At 40.8% G+C, this 20,087-nt stretch overlaps 1 protein-coding gene and 2 long non-coding RNA genes across 8 annotated transcripts; 2 read left to right on the top strand and 1 right to left on the bottom strand.

The window, feature by feature from the left end:
• The first annotated feature begins 580 nt into the window (after positions 1-580).
• On the top strand, positions 581-5,013 carry LOC309538860. Its single transcript, XR_014222409.1, has 2 exons — positions 581-4,949; positions 4,981-5,013. It is a non-coding gene; the product is annotated as an uncharacterized lncRNA (long non-coding RNA).
• SLC39A6 (solute carrier family 39 member 6) lies at positions 4,829-20,012 on the bottom strand. Of its 6 annotated transcripts, none has more exons than XM_082234367.1 (10): positions 19,880-20,012; positions 16,031-16,741; positions 13,550-13,730; positions 13,045-13,214; positions 11,002-11,214; positions 10,476-10,572; positions 8,385-8,756; positions 6,841-6,921; positions 5,839-6,029; positions 4,829-5,166 (listed from the first exon to the last, which is right to left on the bottom strand). In XM_082234367.1, the coding sequence occupies exons 2-10, from the start codon at positions 16,730-16,732 to the stop codon at positions 5,014-5,016; spliced, it is 2,160 nt and encodes a 719-aa protein (XP_082090493.1). In that variant the 5' UTR covers positions 16,733-16,741; positions 19,880-20,012; the 3' UTR covers positions 4,829-5,013. The 6 variants fall into 6 exon arrangements, with proteins under 6 accessions (XP_082090493.1, XP_082090494.1, XP_082090495.1 ...); XM_082234368.1 differs by having other exon boundaries at positions 19,892-20,004; XM_082234369.1 differs by lacking the exon at positions 19,880-20,012 and adding an exon at positions 19,706-19,790.
• LOC309538982 lies at positions 13,738-14,832 on the top strand. The gene is made up of 2 exons (XR_014222575.1): positions 13,738-13,897; positions 14,255-14,832. It is a non-coding gene; the product is annotated as an uncharacterized lncRNA (long non-coding RNA).
• Positions 20,013-20,087: the final 75 nt, after the last annotated feature.

Here is a 20,087-nt window from a genome sequence, read left to right as displayed (position 1 = left end):
CGTATTGCAGGTTGACAGGTGAGGGCAGTGAGGTTGATTCGCGTTTCTGACTTGGAAATGCAGCAAAGAAACTCCTAGCTCTGATCCCTCCCAGGTTCAGAATTCAGTTGCGTCCAAAACTGCATTGCTCTCCGTTGACTGGCTGGCATACAGGCGCGCTGCATTTTTTAAGTGCTCGAAAACTCAAAAAAATCACGAAATAAGAATCGAGGCTTGTGAGCAAAAACTTTGCTGCGTCCTTTGCGGGAGGATTGCGGTTGCTGCCCAAAATCACAGCAAACACTGGCTGGGTTCACTGGCCGCTTGACTTTTAGTTAAATATTTAAAATTCACACCTCTATCTTCCATCACTCCCTGTGGAACGCCCTCCCACCAGATGTCAAAGAGAACAACAACTAACAGACTTTTAGAAGACATCTGAAGGCAGCCCTGTTTAGAGAAGCTTTTAATGTTTGATGTATTACGGTATTTTAATATTTTTTTGGAAGTTTTCCAAAGTGGCTGGGGAAGCCCAGCCAGATGGGCAGGGTATAAATAATTTATTATTATTATATTATTATTATTATTATTATTATTATTTCATCACTCCCTGGCCACATCCCATCGATCAACCTAACCAACCAAGAGGCAGAGGGTTGTCGAGTTGCCTCCGTTCTGTCAAGTGTTTAAACCAGTGGCGGATCCACTATGAAACTAATGAATGAAGCTTAAGTTTCAGGGCCTCTAATCGCAGCGGGGGACCCCCCCCCCCGCGACTTTAGTCTACATTGCTTAAACGTTTTGGGTCTAGCAGACTCAATTTGAGTCGCACAACTCAATTTGATCTATGTTGTATATATTTCAACAATCCCAACACTTGAGTCAGTAGCACAGATGTTGCAAAGGCATGGTGATCTGTTCTGGAACATAACCCCATTGAAGAAGGCAACTGGTTACCTAGACCTCATTGCTGGTTGTGAAGGGACCTACATTTTGGGGCCTTGAAGCTTGAACTGTCAAGGGGTTTAACCATAAAATTTCCCACATTCTAGTAACTTTCCACAAAGTATTATCACATGCAGAGGTTGGATGGCCACCTATCATGTATGCTTTATTGGAGTTTCTTGTATTGCAGGGGTTGAACTAGATAACACTCGATATCACTTCCAACTCTACAATGCCATGACCAAGATGACATTTTCCTTTAATTTTTAAGTCTGCTGCGTGGTATCGTCCGCATTAAAAGTCAGTGAAGTTCACTTCTCAGCCAATATGCACAGAAGTAGCTATTAGTCTGGGTTTCTCACTGAAGTGCCCCTGCTAGGAATGTGCAAGGATATCCTGTATCCTTCCCCAAGATATTCTGACTACAAGTCCCATCAGTTGTCCCATGGACTTTTCAGCGATTATGGGAATTGTAGTTCCAAAAAAATTTATGAACAGCAGCAACTAGTGGGAGGCTTCTCTACACACTTTCCTGATTCATGGGCAAGTTGCAAATCTCTGAACACAGATGTTCCGTGACTCTAGAATCGGACTTCATGCTTAAAAATAAAGAGCAGCTAAGTAGTTTCAGCAACTTTTTTTTTAAAAAAAAAAATCTATCATGGAATTAAGAGCTCAGACTAATTACTTAACATTCAGCCTCAGTAAGTAAAATACTCACCAGCTTCCAATATTAAGAAAATACATGGGAGAGCCCTTTCCTGACAAAGCAGGGTGGTGATGCCAGAAGCATTCAGCATGGCATTCTTATTTATTAACTTATGACTTACCTCATTGGGGTGAATCTACATGAAGCATTTGTTCCTGAAAGTATGACAAATTGGAGTTGATGATGCCTCTTGTGTGAAGCTTATTTCTCTTCTGAATCAGTGCTGTCAAATTTCCAGTTCTGAGGATAGGCTTCTAGACGTGACAAAATGTGACTTTAAGCAATAAAATATGTAGGCATGCATACGGAAAATGCTCGTGTATTTTAGTGGTATGCACACTGAGTGTGAATTATAATCACACAACACTAGGCAGTTATGTATTTTCTTTTCTAAAAACCTTGCAAAGATGTAGTATCTCAGCAGAGCTCTTCTGCAAGAAACTCTGAAACCCATCTTTTCTCAAACAGGCAACATGTTACTACCCAAGTTCAATGACTTCCCCCTCCCCAATAAAATTATTTCTACTTTGACATTTGGCTTTAAAAGGCATTTCCCTGGAATTCTGTCCTAAAATCTCCATGCGTACGACATAGTTGAGCTACATTCTTGTGTAATCAACTGTTTCACAAGGTTCTCAAAGTTCTGTGTCCCCTTTTTGCTTTAGGAAATTAAATTAAAATATACTCTTAGGTTTCTCTCCCTGCCCAGGAGCTGGTCTGAAAGGTTGTGTAACTTTGATAGCAGAACTCAGGATGTTACCAGACAGAATGAACATCCCATCAGACTTAAAAAAAAAAAAAGAAAAGAGGCAGGAAGGAGATTCTTATGTAAAAGGAGTCTGGCAATTAGGAAAAATTCCCTTCCTCAAATCCATCATCATACCCCTTCTTTATGATGTTCCCAATGTTGGATGTGCTGTTATTCAGATAGGAAGTACTGTGCAACTTTTCTTTTTACTCTTCTTTCCACCACACAAGAAGAGTTAGTACCCAAAAACTTGACTGAAGCAAGCAGCACTACATGTACAAATTGCTAGCCAGTATTGTAGAGGTGGAACTAAATAGCAGCTGTTAGTTGAATGAAGGCAGGCTATAGATATACACCAATTTCATTATTTTGAAAACTATTTGACAAAACATCAATCATAGTGGGGTGGGAGTGCTCACCTGTTTAAACACACAGGAGCCCTAGCCAGGAAAGAGATTATAGCCCAAGGCATAGGAGACACTACCCTTTTCTAGACCAAAACTATCATTTACCTTATAAAAACTATTGCAAAAGCTATTATTGTGCTTATTTCTTCAAATAAATGCTTCGATACGTTTAATTTTAGATGGTATCCAGTTCAGTAGAAAGGATTGTACTGGACTTGAACAAAGAAATCCTGTATCTAAATCCACAAATATCATCTCAAAAATGCTTTTATCAGCCTTACATAGACACATAAAATCAGAGTGCTTTGTGCAGCACACTAATGTTCAATAGCTGTAACTTTTTTTAAGAGACTGAAGACCATAACAGCATCTATATTGAATATGCACCTTGGCACCTTCTCCTCTTTATCAGTCTAACTGCTCTGCCTGCAGAGAAAGCCTGAAAGTAATAGTGCTCTGCAGAAGTAACAGGTCTGTTCTATAGTACCAATGAAATCTACATCTTCTGAAACTGCTGCTCCGGGCCTGAAACCAATGCCGGGAAACTGGTGAGAAGCAGTTTTCGCCTTATCTTTAAGAGAAACATGTCCATAAAAGCCATTTAACAATGGAACAGGCTGCCTCAGGAGGTGATGAGATCTGTTTTGCCAGGTGTTTAAGCACAGGTTGAACATGCCAGGGATACCTCAACTGCATCCTGCACTGAGCAAAGAGTTGGAAAAGATCATCAAGTCCTACTCTAGAATTCTCAAAAAACTGAGACGATCAGCAAAAAAGTAGATTTAAATTAATTTAATCATAGAGTTGGAAAGAACCACAAGGGTAATTTAGTCCAACCCGCTTCAATGCAGCAATCTTTTGCCCAATGGCTCGAACCCATTATTAAGAGTCTCATGCTCTACTGACTGAGCTATCAACCTAAGTTGATATGATCTATCAACCCAGATCATATGGAACTTTATGAGCAAGGTTGGGCCAGCAACAAAATACATTTTAAGGAGCTTCTCGTCTGAAGCGCACATAGAGGTAAGCTATCCTGGTAAAATATATAGCAAAAGCTAGTATTATAGAATTAGGAGAACTGCTACTCTATCCAAACTATGACATGCGTCTTAGCAGCTGATTTAGGCCTGTGACACTCCTGTTGCACACATGCTTTTCATACCACCAAGCTCTTAAGAATACAGTTCTCTAGGAAGTGAAAGATGTTCTTTCCAACACTAGTTTCTATTTTAAGCATATGTATGGTGTGAAAAAACAATTCCGATTCAACTATTCACTCTGGCCCATGCACTACTAAACTTAGAACTGTTAAGCGTGCACGCAATACAGTTCAGAGCAGAATTCTACAGTCTCCCCGTACTTGTGCTCTTTTGTCTGTGCAGTTCATTCCTTATAACCTTCCCAATATTGTGAGGCACCTCTGGTAATTGTTTTGTCCCCCACTGGTTTTAGATTTCTGTCAACACTTTCACTTAAATACACAGCATAGCTCTTTTTGAAAATATTGTCACATTCCAATTTTTAAAACTACATGCATTTGTTTGACGTAGAACCTTGACTCGATGTAGATTTGAGGCCTTGAAGTGGGACATTTCACAACTTTTTACTGTAGTGTTAATAATTTTGTGAACATAAACACAAGTGAACATGTAATTTTAATGGTAAGCCAAATATTTAATCTCTTCTTTAGAAAACTTGTTTACAGTAGCATAATTGGTCATGAATGCTCTGAGTACTTGTTCCCCCTGCAATAGCAGGAATGAAAATGACAGCTTTTGGTTTTTCTCTATCATATTACATCAAAAGCAATACAACTTCATTTTGGGATCACTTTGTTAACATATACAAGACTAAGACAAAACCTCACATTGCATGCTATTAAGTATCCTTACAATATTAAATAACTTTTCAAAATAGTAAAGAAACACTTCCCTTACAGTTTTAGCTTTGGCTATGTTAGGCAAAGTGTGCTATTTAATATGCCAGTTTCCCCATAGTGCTACATACTATATTGGTAAAGGTACCTTTTTTTAAAAAAAACTTTTTTACATACCATATTCTTGCCATGTATGCAAGCAGTTAACACTACTAAAAAGGCCTAATCAGGAGGCAATTAAGAGGTAAAAAGTGCCCACAGTTAGTTTTCAGTACCATGTCAGTATCAGGAATGTAAAAAGAAAGAAAGAAAGAAAGAAAGAAAGAAAGAAAGAAAGAAAGAAAGATTACAAGTTTATGCTGAACACAATTTTATGTTCAAACACAGAGATAAGTAGCATAATACCAAAACCTAACAAAATCCCAGCATTCTGTAACAGAAAATACCCCCAGCGACTACATCCATGATCACTAGCGTCATTGTGGAGCATTTCAGGCACCTGAATTTAAAAAAGAGAGAGAGACATAAACAAAATTAATCTGAATACTATAGAAAGAACATGTTGATGCTGAGGCATTAAGTTGTTCAAGTTGGTAATAATTCCCCTTCTGTGAAGACGAGAGCAGCTATAAAATACTGCAGTATATCCCCAATTTCTAACCTAAGTGATCTTGTGCAGGGTTCCAGCCAGACAACCATGCTATCTTATGAAGCTCAAACAAGCCATTTTACCCCAATCCACCCTATCCTTCAACATGTCATGGCTCCTGGTGTCCATTGAGCATGCAGAGTCCTCACTGGGCTGTTTGAATGGGGGAACTGCTGTATTTCTGCAAAGCGTGGGGTTCCCCAAGCATGCTGATAGTTTTCCTCTTCTTTCTCAGTGGACCTGTTTTAAGCTTGCTATTAGGGACAATGAGAGAAGACTGCTATGTCAGCTATAGAAGCAAGCAGACTATGTTCCTTCATGTCGTACTTGTAGCTCTCCTTGGCTGAATTTAAGTAACCACTGCTAGGATGCTGAACTAAATGTACCCTTTGCCTGATGAGGAAAGGCTCTTATATACAGCAATTCAGACGCTGGCATCATCTTTGATTAAAGTTCTGTTGCTGCAACTATTTCGTACCAGAGTGCTATCAATATCCAATGATACTTATATACAGTACTTACCATATCAACAAGGGCCACATACATAAACAGCCCAGCCGTAAGTGCAAAGATCCACATAGATACATTGTCTGCATAGTGGCCAATGAGTATCCCAGTAGCCATTCCAAGATAGGCCAGCATAGCTGAAAGCGCATTATAAAGAACAGCTTGTTTGACAGTCATGCCAGCTTTGAGAAGTACAGCAAAATCTCCTGCCAAGAGACACAAAACATTTTTGGTCATTTGTCAGCATACTAAAAGTCCACCATACTGCTTCATTTCCCCTGATTCCCAAGAAATATTTTTATGCCTTAAAATCTCATTTGCTTTTGTTTTTGTTTTTTAATGTGGTCAAAACTTTTGGAGGACAGGAGCGCCAAGCAATCTTAGCAGCCACAATGAATATCCTGCATATGTATACACAATTGAAATGTATTTGTTTTTTTCCACCACTCTACTGGAAATGGACTGGGACATGCTCATAAAGTTTACATTAAACTGAAATAGTACTATTCAAGAGTCCTCACAATGGCTCTTTATAGTTAGAATTTATTGTGTTTTCAATCAGTGGAAAACTCGTATCATTTCACTATGCTTCAATACAACTTAATGTAATTGGTTAAACAACATCAAGAAAAGCTGAGCTAATTTGCATTAAATTGACAATATATTGTCAAAAACCTCCCATTCAGCAATGCATATTGCCATATTAAGTGCACTGCCAACGGTGTGTAAAGTAAGTATTTGCATCATTCAAACCATTTTGTTTCCTTTGTTGGTCTGGAAGCAAGATAGAATTCATTTGCTTGAAACGAAGCAATATTAGATAGCCACGTTTTAGTTGATTGTCGTGCTTTTTAAAAAGAGCACTTTCCTTTGAGCAGTTTATTGTACAGGAGCCCAAGAGGATGGGATATCACTGTGATTCACACATACTATGAAATACCTCAATTTAACTGTGACAGTGATCAATCAATCATAGAAACAATACCCTACCAGTAACCAAAATTGGTTCCCTCTTACCCAGTTCATGTGGTAACTCATGACAAAAGACTGCAACCGAAGTGCTTAAGCCACTAGATAAACCTTCAGTAAAAGCAGCCCCTAGGAGAAGACAAAGAAAATTAAAGAGAAGCAATCTCGCTTGAAGAATGCAGTTACATCCACATATAAATATATGATGACCTAGTTTGCGCTACTGCTAAGCCAAGCCAAGCCATGACGTAGTTCTGGGTAGCATAGCAACAGCAGAACTGGGAGAGGAGTAAATCAGCGGTGATTTTTCCTCCCATGCTCCCTCTAAGCATCTATATCTCACCCTTTGGACTTGCCTCAGGCCATGTCCCCTTGAGTGCTTTTGCCTGGCTGGAATGCATCCTTAAACTGTGATAAGGCTGCTTGCTTGCTTGCCTGGATGTAGATGTGTATGTATAAGTCTGTACCTTTCATGTAGCAGGAATGTAGCCCACTGTACAAAGCAGTGTTAGAAACGGAGATATGAAAGCTAGGAGCTAGATGGCACCTTAAACCTAGGTTATAGGTGCAACAACGGAATGTCTAGGCACACTTTTTATAACAAGAATACAATGCTGAAAATGAATGAACTGCAGCTAAAATCCTATATTCACTTTTCACATGGTCTAGTTACTTCCCCTGCCCACCCCCCTAATATTCTTAAGAGGGTCTCTTCTTCAGTCTTCAGAGAGTTGTTGGAAGTGGGAGTTGTTGGAAGTTCCTTCCACTGTGCAGTTTTAATCTGAAATCTTAGGAAATTCCCTGTCGCGAAAAGCGCCTAGAACAATGGGAGTTTTGAACACCGGTACTAAGTTAAGAGTAGCATCTGTTGCTCTACTCACTTTTGCCCTTGGCTCCATCCACTGTTGGCATGCAGCCTTCAAACCGAAAAAGTTTTCAACTATGGCTGTTATAGAATCTATCATCAGAAAATGGTATGTACTTTTAACCTCGTTCGATTAAAGAAGTTCACTATAAACCTTAACACACTTTGGATCTGCAGTATATCCACCACTGGGTAGGGAATGTACTGTGAGCTTCACACATGACAGGATTTTGAGGAGACCAGTCAAGACAACCATAGATGAGAAGAGCCTTCTAAGCCATCTGGTCCAGCCCCCTAGTGTCCAATGTCACTGCCTAAGACAGGCTCAACCTCAGCCCTCCAGATGCTTTGGGACTACAACTCCCATGATCCCTAGCCAGCAGGACCAGTGGTCAGGGGTGGTGGGAATTGTAGTCTCAAAACATCTGGAGGGCCGAGGTTGAGGAAGCCTCTAGTACTGGAGAGTTCACAACACCTCTAGGTAACTGATCCCCATTATCAAACTGTTCTTTCTGTTAAGAAGTTTCTCCTAATGCCCCACCATTATTTACCCTCCTTTTAAACCCATTAAAAGAAGCCCTGCCTTCTGCAACAGCAGACTACAAGGCTTCTGCCTTTCTGCTTTTATACTAATACCAGAAATGAAGAGGTAACAGCACAGAAAAGAGTTGGATCGGCCACCAATATGTATGGGACTAATCAAGAAAAAACATCAAGATACACTAACCAATTGCGAGGCCATCACTGAAGTTATGTAGTCCATCACCCATAATTACCATCCAGGCTAGAGTAGCTATACCAGCATCTTTCAGTTCTTCACGTGAGTAGCGCTGGCTATGGCTATGTGGATGATGGTTCTGATGATGATGGTGATGCAAAATGTGATGGTAATCATGGTGATGATGACTGAGATGATCCGACTGTCCTAGGGTGTCATGTAAATGTGAATGGCATTTATTTCTACACCCCCTGGATGCATATTCATGGTCAGCAGGCTCATGGTGAGCTATCATAACTTCTTCTTCTTCTTGTACTACTGGCTTCTGGGAGATGAAGTTCGAAGGCTCTTGTGAATGTGCCCCCAAGTAAGCTTCTGGCCCTTTGTGAAACACAGGAAAAGCAGATTACATTCTCAAAACAAAAAGACCCCACAGAACATTCAGAACACTTTTGCCTACTGCAACATTTTTGGTACTTGAATATCTTACTCATAAAATATTTTATGTCAGAGATGGGAAATCTGTCACCTGTCTTCTCTCTCCTGGTCTTTTGTCACGTAGGTTGGGACTGATAAGAGATGAGAATCCATAAATATCTGGAGTGCCACATATTACCCATTCTAGTTTTAGATATTTCTATTACCATGGGTCTCGGGAGAGATGTGTAATGCACTTGGTGAAACACATTAATTTCAGATCCATTTTTATAAACATCTTCTGCCACCCACATTTTCTTGTTGCAATACTTCCCGTATATAGGCAAGAAATGTGCAACCCTAATGTACAACTTGCCACCTTGCCTTTTCTACAGATCTGAAGGCTGGAAGGTGTGCTGCTTATGACCGCAGAAATAGATTTCAGTTACTATAGGATGAATCCATAAATGAGCCAGGTGAGAAATTTCTCCATACAACCCTGAGCCAAGACACTTTCCATCTTCAAATTACCTTCCCTATTTGGAGCCCAATGAAGTATTTTACTCTACTGGACATGCTGAACAAGATAATATTGCGGGCTTATGCTCGGCTAGCCCCATTTTACATTGACAACAGAATTCATAACATAATTATACAAGTGAAAATAAGTTCTTGGTCTTATACAAATACTAGGAAAATTATCACTATGAAAAACGCATTTAAACTTGAAACCATTGCTTACCCATTTGCTTCCGCCCCCACCCCATTCCGGGCTCCTATTTAAAAAGTCAACTGATGCAATACTCAGTGTCGCACTATTAACCACACAGAAAAGTGGTTCCTAAATTTCCGAATTGCACAAAAATAGAATGTATAATTAAGAAATAAATGGTAAATTATGCTGGTAAGGCAGTATGAAAGTGCTCTCTTGCAGAAAACCAAGCATAACAGCATTTGAAAACTGGGCTGTTAGAAACAGCTTTAATAGATAACTTAAATAAGCAATTCCACAAGCTGTTCAAACCTTAAGCAGCAGCTACATGTCAGAAGTGAATTGTTATTCTTTCCTGCTTTGTAAAGGAGATAAAGTGAAGTATTATGATTCTAGGCAATGGGATAATGGATTAGTACAAGATACAGTATAAACATCATCTTGTATCGATGAGAAATTGCTCTTGGATAATAAGATCTCTTCCATACAGTGAACCCTGCTAGAAAGGCACATTCTAAGAATGCATAGTCATACTGCTCATATAAGCTATAGGTTAGTGTCAACTTTTGTAGCCATTTCCAGAGCATCTTAGATTATATGAATATACTGAAGTACAGTGGTACCTCAGGTGAAGAACTTAATTCGTTCCGGAGGTCCGTTCTTAACCTGAGGTACCACTTTAGCTAATGGGGCCTCCTGCTGCTGCCGTGCGATTTCTGTTCTCATCCTGAAGCAAAGTTCTTAACCTGAGGTACTATTTCTGGGTTAGCGGAGTCTGTAACCTGAGGTACCATTGTATCAAAAGTAGCAAAAAAGGGTGGTTCATCAGACCAGAAACAATAATCACCTTTTAGCTATATGTGTAGAAAAATGCACAATACACTTAGATACCAATTTGGCTGCATGGAAACACAAAGAAGAACCCATAACATTTTGAATGACAATGCTGTACAACATTTATTAAAACTTACTATCATCTGTGTCTATTTTTTCTTCATTTGTTGAAAGCTGAGAGTCATATTTAGATAGTTGCTTCTTGATTTCTGCTTCATCATCTTCATTTTTTTTCTGAAGAAATACACTAAGTTATTAACATTTTAGGTACACATCTTGAATGCTATATATCTTGTAGACTATTATTAATAAAAACATGAAATGGATTAAGAAAATCAGAAGTTGAAATACAGGAAAGAAACTGCACATAAGTGATAAAATTCACAACAAGCAACCCAAGTCATTTTGCTCACTATTAAAAGTTTCAAGTCTAAATGAAACATTTCAACCAATTCTGATTCACTACTTATCCCATCAACTTTTAAACCCTTTCAACACAATTTTATTTTTTAAAACTCTCCCTCCACAGTGCTGCAATTCATCTAAGTGCTTCCTGCTCCCTCACCAAGGACCGCTTATACTGTTCAAGCTTTGTGTAAACCATCCCTTAAGATTTGGACACAGAAAAACTTAAATTCACTTTTCAATACATGATTTCTCTACCTTTTTCTTCTTGTCTTTAAACTGTTTAATTAGTGTGATCAGGTGCTCAACAAGAAACATAAAATATAATCCACCAAGGGCTGTGAGGCCCTTCCACGTAGAATCCAAGTTAGCACTGTCTTCTGCACTTTGAAAAACAAGATGCTTTAAAGTGGGGTCTTTATTGTGTTCCAATAACGGTTTCTCATGATGATGATGATGACTTCCATGAGACTAAAAGTTGGGGGGAAAGAAGGGGGGGAAAATTACTTCAGACACCTTTCCATACACAACAACAAGACTTGGGGAGTGGAAGAGTCGGCCAGCATCAGTTTATTTCAAAGTCTGGGAGGAGTATCTGCGGCAGCGTTCGAAACTCCCATTGTTCTAGGGAATTTGTGACAGGGAATTTCATTAGTGCTAGCAGTTTCTGAGCCTAAAAATTCAGATTAAAACCTCACAGTGGAAGGAAAAGAGGACCTTTTTCTGCCTCCCCACTTTCAGCCATTCTCTGGAGACTGGAGAAGAGACCCTCTTAAGAATATATGGGGGGTGGGCAGGGGAAGCATGGCTTTGTTTTTTGCAGTCTTCAGATGAGGACTAGACCATTTGAAAAATGAAAGTAAGATTTTAGCTGCAGGTTCATTCATTTTCAGCTTTGTATTCTTGTTATAAAAAAGTGCGCCTAGACATTCCATTGTTGAGCCCATAACCTTGGTTTACGGTGGCATTTAGCTCCTAGCTTTCATATCTCAGTTTCAACAGTTGAACCTATGTCTGATTTGATGAAAAGTGACACTAATTAAAGCCTGGGTTACACATGTGGAAGGCTTGGTTCTCAAAGGGGGTAGAGTGGACTGTACCACTTCAGACTAAAAGAAGAGCACCAGTTTCAAATGCTTCCTCCTGTAAAAACAGCTCCCTGCAAATAATAATTGCACATCAGAGGTTCTAGGCTGGTTCATTAGTTTTATTTGCATGGAATGTTCACATAGAGGAGCATTAAAAAATAAAAAAGCTTGCCTTAGTCTGAAGTGGTATGAGGAAGGTTCAGAGCTCAGTGACAGAACATGTGCTCTGAATGCAGGTCGCAGCAGCAATCCCTGGCATCTCCAGGTACAGCTGAGAGAGAAGCCTTGTCTGAAACCCCAGAGAGCCACTGCAAGGCAGTGTAAACAGTACCGAGCTAGCTGAACTAACAGTCTGACTCAGTATAAGGAAGCTTCCTGTTTCCCATATTATAACATCTCATGGTATTATGGCCGTGTTTGCATGCAACACTAAGCCAACTCGTGGCTTAGTGCAAACATGCAGACTCCCAAGAAGCTTGTTGTTTAGCTTCTTAACAACAACCCCAGGTTAAGACAAAACTTTGCTTAGCTGCTGTGCTGCACTGAGCATTCTATCTGTATAATACCAAAGCACTGTGCTACCAGTGTCTCTTCTTATGTTAGCAATGCCAGATCTTCAGATTGCAGTGATGGCCTTGGGTTCTATAGATTTTATACTCAGTTGAAACAAGGAGGAATTTCAGCTACAGCAGCACAGCTATGGCACAAAAGGATTTGTTTTAGCAAATTTATAGTTGGATCTTATAAACTGCTACAGTAGCAAGCAAACATTTACAGCTGGGCACACACTGGATTACCAAATCCAATGTAAGGAAAAATACACCACAGTGTAGTTTGATGTGGAAACTCAGTTGTTAAATTAAAAACTTTATTATACTGAGGTGTGCCACAAGTAGGATTATTATGGTGCAATTACAGACATTTCCTGATCGTATTTACAGTACAGTGGTACCTCTGGTTACGAACTTAATTCATTCCGGAGGTGCATTCTTAAGCTAAAACCGTTCTTATCCTGAGGCTTTTGCCAATGAGGTTTTTCACTGCGTGCGCGCACGCCTCTGGTGCACAATTTCCATTCACATCCTGGGGCAAAGTTCGCAACCAGGAGCAGCTACTTCCAGGTTAGTGGAGCTCGTAACCAGAGGTACCACTGTAGTACTATGTCCTAAAGTGACTCATGCCTAGTAAATACAATGAAAAAGAAGATACTTACATGTGGAAGAAGATGTAAAAGAGCGTCTCCACTTAGGGTACCAACTGCTAATGCTACAAGGAAACTTAGAAGGAACTTGAAAAATACACGATTCATAAGAGGGACCAGTATAACACCCAGTAACGAAAGGAAACTGATGATAGAAATGGATATAAATCCACCGATCCAAGCTGAAAAGAAGAAGAAAAAACAGCTTGCTTTCTTGAGTAACCAATTTCTTCCACCTTATGTCAGGGAGGGAAGTTTTATTTCCTAAAACACTCAGTGGGAGGAATAATTTCTATGTAACACAAAAGATTGCATGCTTCATTGTGAACACTAGTTCACCTAAATAAAAACAGGTACTGCGTTCCTTGCTTGAGGTTTCTTGCCCTTCAAAACAAAACCACAAAGACTTTAAGATAGCAGAATCATCCAAAACAAATTATTGTTCAATATTTTGCTTTAAGTACAGCATCAAAGAAGAGATTAAATAGGAAATGTTTGACTTCACCAACAAACGTACCTACTTGCAATGAATAAGTTTTTGGAGGAGTTTCTGTCTTTTCACTTGTTGCATGAATTACACAATATCTGCCATCAATCTGGTTAACAATAGCAGGGCAAATATAGCTAAATTCTATGGCTGTCAATGGAACTCTTGTACTTATTCCATGAGAAAGCATCAGTTTTGAAGCATTGAAGCACTATAAAAGAGACAAACACATTTCAGGAAAATGCATACATAAATGTTGGGAGATTAATTTTAAACGATCTCTCCTCTGAACTTAACTGGAAAGATTCAAGTGCTATACCAAAAAAAGCAAAAAAATCACAAACAGGCAAAACTGAACAAAATTTGTCATATACAGTGGTGCCTCGCAAGACGAAATTAATCCGTTCCGCGAGTCTCTTCGTCTAGCGGTTTTTTCGTCTTGCGAAGCAACCCTATTAGCGGCTTAGCGGATTAGCGCTATTAGCGGTTTAGCGGCTATTAAAGGCTTAGCGGCTATTAAAGGATTAGCAGATTAGCGGCTAAAAGGCTATTAGCGGCTTAGAAAAGGGGGGGGAGCGGAAAAAAAACGGGAACACTTGCAAGACGTTTTCGTCTTGAAAAGCAAGCCCATAGGGAAAATCGTCTTGTGAAGCAGCTCAAAAACGGAAATCCCTTTCGTCTAGCGGGTTTTCCGTCTTGCGAGACATTCGTCTTGCGGGGCACCACTGTATATAGGGTAGTAACAAATGTATTTATACGCAAAAATTCAAAAGAAATGTGCAACTAATTCTCTGATTTGATTGCCCCATGCCACCACTTAAAAACCCAAAACACACAGCAATCTGCTGTTGAAACATGTAGGTTTTTTTAAATAATGCACAATATGGCACAGACACATGCCACCCCTATCAACCTAAGGAGATGTAAGTTTGACATTTCTATACCAAAAATACTAAAGAACTGGGAACAAAGGAAGAAGTTAGGTAGAAATTATTTTGATAGGCCAGTTAGAGAGAGGCCAAAGGGTTTCATAACATAGGTTTATTTGATAGCATTCCAATTAAGAACTTACCCAGACAACTTGATTAATGATGGGAATTTTTATAAGCAGTGGACAGTCATTCAAAAATCTTTTTAATGATGCAGATGAAAATTAAAATCATTGGAATTCTAAACATATGGCTTGAAAATTAATGTCAACTAAAGGTAACCACATTGGTTGAAAAAAGGAGCATATAGTTAAACTAAGCTTTTAAATAGCTACTTACCAGATAGTGAATAAAAATTATTTCAATACAACCAGATGGAGAAGAGTATTGTGGAAGAGAATAAGTTATTTTCCCCTTTGTGGCAGATATGTCAAAAATTACTTTAAAACGAACTTTGGACTAATAAAATGTTGAGGCCTAGAAAAATGTGTTTAGTTATTTGCAAGGCTATAATCAAATTCACTACTTTTCCATCCTGTCTGAACAATTAGACAGCTTGCCTACTCCTTCTTTCAAAAAAACGGATGCCACAAAAGTAGATATGATCTGGCCCACTGGAATATGGTATTAGCATACTGCCAGCACACCCATGAGACCCCTGATTGCTGGTACGCTAACAGAAATGCACTTATGGCAAATACATTTAAATAATAGAATGCATGTTTAGAAATGCATTCTACTTTATTGCGAGCCACTATACCGTAGCATCTCTCAATAAAGTAGCCACTATACTGTAGCATAGGGACGCGGGTGGCACTGTGGGTTAAACCACAGAGCCTAGGACTTGCCGATCAGAAGGTCGGTGGTTCGAATCCCCGTGACAGGGTGAGCTCCCGTTGCTCGGTCCCTGCTCCTGCCAACCTAGCAGTTCGAAAGCACGCCAAAGTGCAAGTAGATAAATAGGTACCACTCCAGCAGGAAGGTAAACGGCGTTTCCGTGCGCTGCTCTGGTTCGCCAGAAGCAGCTTAGTCATGCTGGCCACATGACCCGGAAGCTGTACGCCAGCTCCCTCGTCCAATAAAGCGAGATGAGTGCTGCAACCCCAGAGTCGGCCACGACTGGACCTAATGGTCAGCGGTCCCTTTACCTTTATACTGTAGCATAGCAAAACACTAGGAACAAATAGACCCATCAACCACAAAGCTGGGGCATGTCAATGTCTCTTAACCTAAGCTCCCTCACAAGGTTGTTATAAGGTTAAAAACAGGAGGGGAAGAACATTTTGTGCTGTTCTGAAGGGGGAGATAAATCTGTAGATAATAAAAAGTGTTAACTTAAAAGTGCCCTGTCCCCAAGGTTTTCAGCGGCCCCAACCCAAATGCCCCTGGCAAGGTTCAAGTCAAATCTTAGACTTGAACAGTTTCATAACTCTTGACCCTTATACAGCAATTCTATGAAGTGGAAAAGCAATGTAGAAAATATGCAGCAGGGGGTGGTCGAAAAAGTGCTCATAAAGAATAAGAAATACAACGCTACCAAACATCACAACTTTCCTTTCAATGAAAAACAATCTCCAAGTACCTCTTGTGTAATTTTTCTTATTTTCGAATACATGTAACTTCCTCTTTCTGATTCCCTCACGAAAACAAGCGATTCATTTGTTTTTCCATTTACAAGTGAACTCACATTGCTGCTTTCTAGAACAATGTTAGGATTGGGGCTGGCAAGGCCTATACGTGTAGACTTCAATTCTGCAGTTTCTGAATGCTGTATCAAAGGATCGCCTTCTGTGGTCGTGGTGTAGGTGGATGCAGCTATAGCAACCGTTGTACTCTTGCTATTCATAGAGCCCTCCTGGTGTTCTGTATTCTGTTTGCTAGACAAATCCTTTGCCCAATTATTCAAATGATTTTTGCTTCCACCGACAGGTTCGTCACTAGGGCAACCTATTTTCTCAGAATTTGTACTGAGGGTAACATGATTATGGTGGTGACGGTGGTGCTCATGATCTTGGGAAATTCTTTTCACCTTCTCAATGCCCATACTCCGTAGAAGTTTTCTAAATCCTTCTATAGTCAATGTATTGTTCTCCCCATAACGAGAGAAGAGTTCCTGAAGGTGATGTCTCTGCATAAGCGTGGCCAAATCAACATTGATACCAGCTGCCTTCTCAGGTATAAGGTTCTCTGTAGTTTGTGAAATAGTGGTTGATTCCAAGCCATGGTGGCGAGCTTCAGAAAACAAGTATATGAAAAGAAAAGTCACATAAAGCTTATTCGCCATAGCAGAGTCCTGTAAGGAAAATGACAAAAGAAAGCAGTTAAGTAAACGATTCATGTATCACATACTGCAATTTACTCCAGAGCAATTAAAACAAATATTTCACAGACATTCTGCTAATTTAAAACACTTTTTCTTTCTTAGTGTTCACATTACTTGATATAACATTACTTAGTAATATAATATGTAATATTATATGTTCTATTCTAATAATATAATACAATAATATTTCTTGATTAGAAGCGGAACCTGCAACAACATGTATAGTGAAGTGTTTAGAATTCCTGACAGGCTACCATGCCCTGTTCCAGGATACTCCGTTCAACTCCCCATTTCCTAGGTTTCTGTTTCTCCTATCCCTAAACTGCCACCAGCATTCCACATCCACTGAACATACTCAATTTGCTCACTGTGTTGCTTTTGAAGTCCACCCCCACTTCACTGCATTTCCCCCCAGGAAGCACTCAAAATTATATATAGCAGGGATGTCCAACTTCCAAGAGACTACTCTACTCACATGATCTACTCACATGATTAAAATCTGGCAGTGATGTACCCCTCGGGGGGGGGGTTCAGGTAAAAGCTGCTGAGCTTTTTTTAGGGAGGAACATCCCTTTTTTGGGGGGGTCAGGTCTAAAAAATGAACACAGGGACTCACCAATAAATCACTAAGGAGACAGTCCATCTTCCATTCTAGCAATCTAGAGGACGGGGGGTGGGGGGCGGGCGCGAGGGCAAGGCCGGATGGAGGAGCCAGCGATCTACCGCGATCTACCAAAACCTCCCAGGGATCAACCAGTCGATCCCGATTGACCTGTTGGACATCCCTGATATATACTTGCCACCATTAATCTTCAATGCTGTCTAAACAAGTAGGCCTATAAAAGATTTAGGCTCAAGTGGACATCTCCCAGGGAGGAAATTTTAAAGTCATTGGTTCTATGATGCAAGAGGCCTTGTTCAACAACCTCAGAAGTTTAACCTTGTGAGATGAAGCAGAACTTATTGTAGTTGTTGGGAATCTCTGGCCCTCCAAATGTACAGACTCCATTTCCCATCAGCCTCAGCCAGCATAGTCAGGGATTATGAGACTTATTAACCAACAACCTGGTTCCCTAGCCCTACATTAACAGCAAGGAGGAAGGTCATACTGAAGAAGGCGCAGCCAAAAGGGCCCAAGCTATTAAGAGCTTTACAGGTAAGAATTACCACCAGTAATAACATAGTATGTTGCACTAGGAGGGGAAATGTCATTAATTTAAGTTGTGTCTAGACACGTAGAGAAACACTGTTTTAGTTTAGTAGATATGAAGGAGAAACTATATGGAAAACATGCAAATATTCCTCTTCAAAATCCTGTGTGGCAATATCTTCAGGGAGAATCAAAAAGTCACAAAATAGTGAGCGCCGCTTCCAAGTCATTGAGAATGCTTCATCAGGCTGGATGTTACATAATACAGAGGGCAGGGGCAAGGTGGTGTTGGCCCAGTGCTGAAGCCTTAAGCCAAGGTCTGCATCTAGACTTGATTCAAGACAGACATTGCAGAACTAAAGATGTTGCTGAACTACACCTTCCATCAGTCCCAGCTTGCATGCCCAGTGACCAGCTCTGGATGAGATAGCCAAAGGTTTTCCATCCCTGCCTTATGGCTTCACATAAAAGTTGGGTATTTTTGTGTGTCCCTCTCTTCCACTTATTCCTTGTTGATAAAGATTAACGTGTAATAAAAACCCATTCAAAAATAAAAATCAGACAACAGCTTGTGATTTGTGGGTGAACATTTCTCTCTCTTTGAATTCATCCTTGTTTTTATATTTTTTTAACAGCTTAATAAATATAGTGGATAAAAATACACAGAACAGAATCCTGGGACTCTGCATTATTTGAGCAATATACAATATAACAAACTTCTGATCAATGGTATGATACATTTAAGGAGCTATTTTTTTAAGAAATCATGTATTTGCAAGCAACTTTGCATTCTGTACAGTAGAGGTTTTGTGTGCTTCATCGACAAAGGTTTTGTGTTAAAGGCCTACACTTTCCTTTACCAATAGGATTTGCTCACTAAAATATGTATCTCCCATTTTGTTTTTTCTCTAAAAGGGGGTTAATAGTCACCAGATCCAAAAATGAGCAATAGAGGGGAGGAGATGGCGGCTTCTTGCAACATGCAACAAAACGCACACAATGCAGGTAACACAATGGCCTTGCAGCATTCTCACAAGCCTGTGACTCTTTCTGACCAATTCATGCTCATTTATTTTGCGCTCCCACTGAGTTCGGTACGAGATACTGCATTACAGCCGGGAGGATGGCAGTCTGCTCAGAGGATCAGCAAGTCCTTGATTACATAGGTAATTCCCCTTAAACACCAGCAATGGGTGTGCCAGCTCTTTTCCACCTGCTGCTTCGACAGCTTGTTATATCTGGATCTCAGGTGAGCAGCAGACATGACAGGTTACCCCTTAGCCGAAGAGCGGTGATAACATTGTGGGTGGGTTGTGGCTGCTGTTTTAGGGGAGTGGGGGTGTCACAGCTTAGGAATTATGGCGCTTCAACCCCCCCAAGTTATGACCGCACAGGACTCCAGCAAACAATACGTTTCGACAAGCTTCAGCTTGCTTGACACAGAGGTGAGGGAAGCTGCACCTGCTGGAATTCCCCTCCTACACACCTGTAAAAAAGATAATTGTGCTGCCCTTTGTATTTTGCGTAAGAACTGCTTTGCCCAGTTAAGGCCAACTGGTCCAGCCTGACGCCTCAGTAACGTGGGGGTTGGGGAGGGGGGTGTCACAATAAGGGCCCGGGCAGCACACAGCCTCCTTTGCCTCCGTAGGATCCCGAGGTAGACTGCCTCTGTCAAGAGAGGTTCGTCCACATTTACTCCCACCCGCCATCCTGTGTGGGGAGGGGGCAAGGGAGGGGGGGCGCTGATGGAACGCGGACGACGTCAGAGGACGACCGTTACTGACCGCAACCGCCACTCCGAACGAGCGCGAGCCGGGCGCTCTTCACGCGCATGCGCCTTCTCTCGAAGAGAGGGGGGGGTCGTCTGTCTGAGACCTCCCTCCCGTTTCGTCGCCAAGGAAAACAGAGCGCTGAAGCGGGGGGGGGGCGAGGGGGGCAACGCAAACAGACACACTTACCGGACACCTTACCGCGAAGCCCCTCGCCAGCCCCTCATGAGCCGCCTTCTATTTTCCTCCCTTCTCAAGTGAGGAGCATCCCAGCGAACCGGCCTTTCGAGCAAGAAGAGGAGCCCCCCCCTTTCCCCACCCCTCACCCCCGAAACAGCGAATCAGGCTGCGGGGTTTCTTGTCACGAGGGCTGCCGAGAGCCAATGAGCACTTGCGC

Source organism: Podarcis vaucheri (assembly GCF_965113315.1).
Source record: "Podarcis vaucheri genome assembly, chromosome: 8".
Taxonomy (NCBI): domain Eukaryota; kingdom Metazoa; phylum Chordata; class Lepidosauria; order Squamata; family Lacertidae; genus Podarcis; species Podarcis vaucheri.
Note: the sequence above shows the minus strand (reverse complement) of the source record. Positions and strands in the feature narration are given on the sequence as shown.

Bases quoted from the DNA above. Each gene is read 5' to 3' on its own strand.
- SLC39A6 (XM_082234366.1), bottom strand. From the start codon at position 17,780: ATGGAGTCTGTACATTTGGAGGGCCAGAGATTCCCAACAACTACAATA. The intron at 8,757-10,475 runs GTAAGTTTTAAT...TGTTTCACAAAG, and splicing joins AAAAATAGACACAGATGATA to GGCCAGAAGCTTACTTGGGG. The intron at 5,167-5,838 runs GTAAGTACTGTA...TTTTAAATTCAG, and splicing joins ATGTGGCCCTTGTTGATATG to GTGCCTGAAATGCTCCACAA.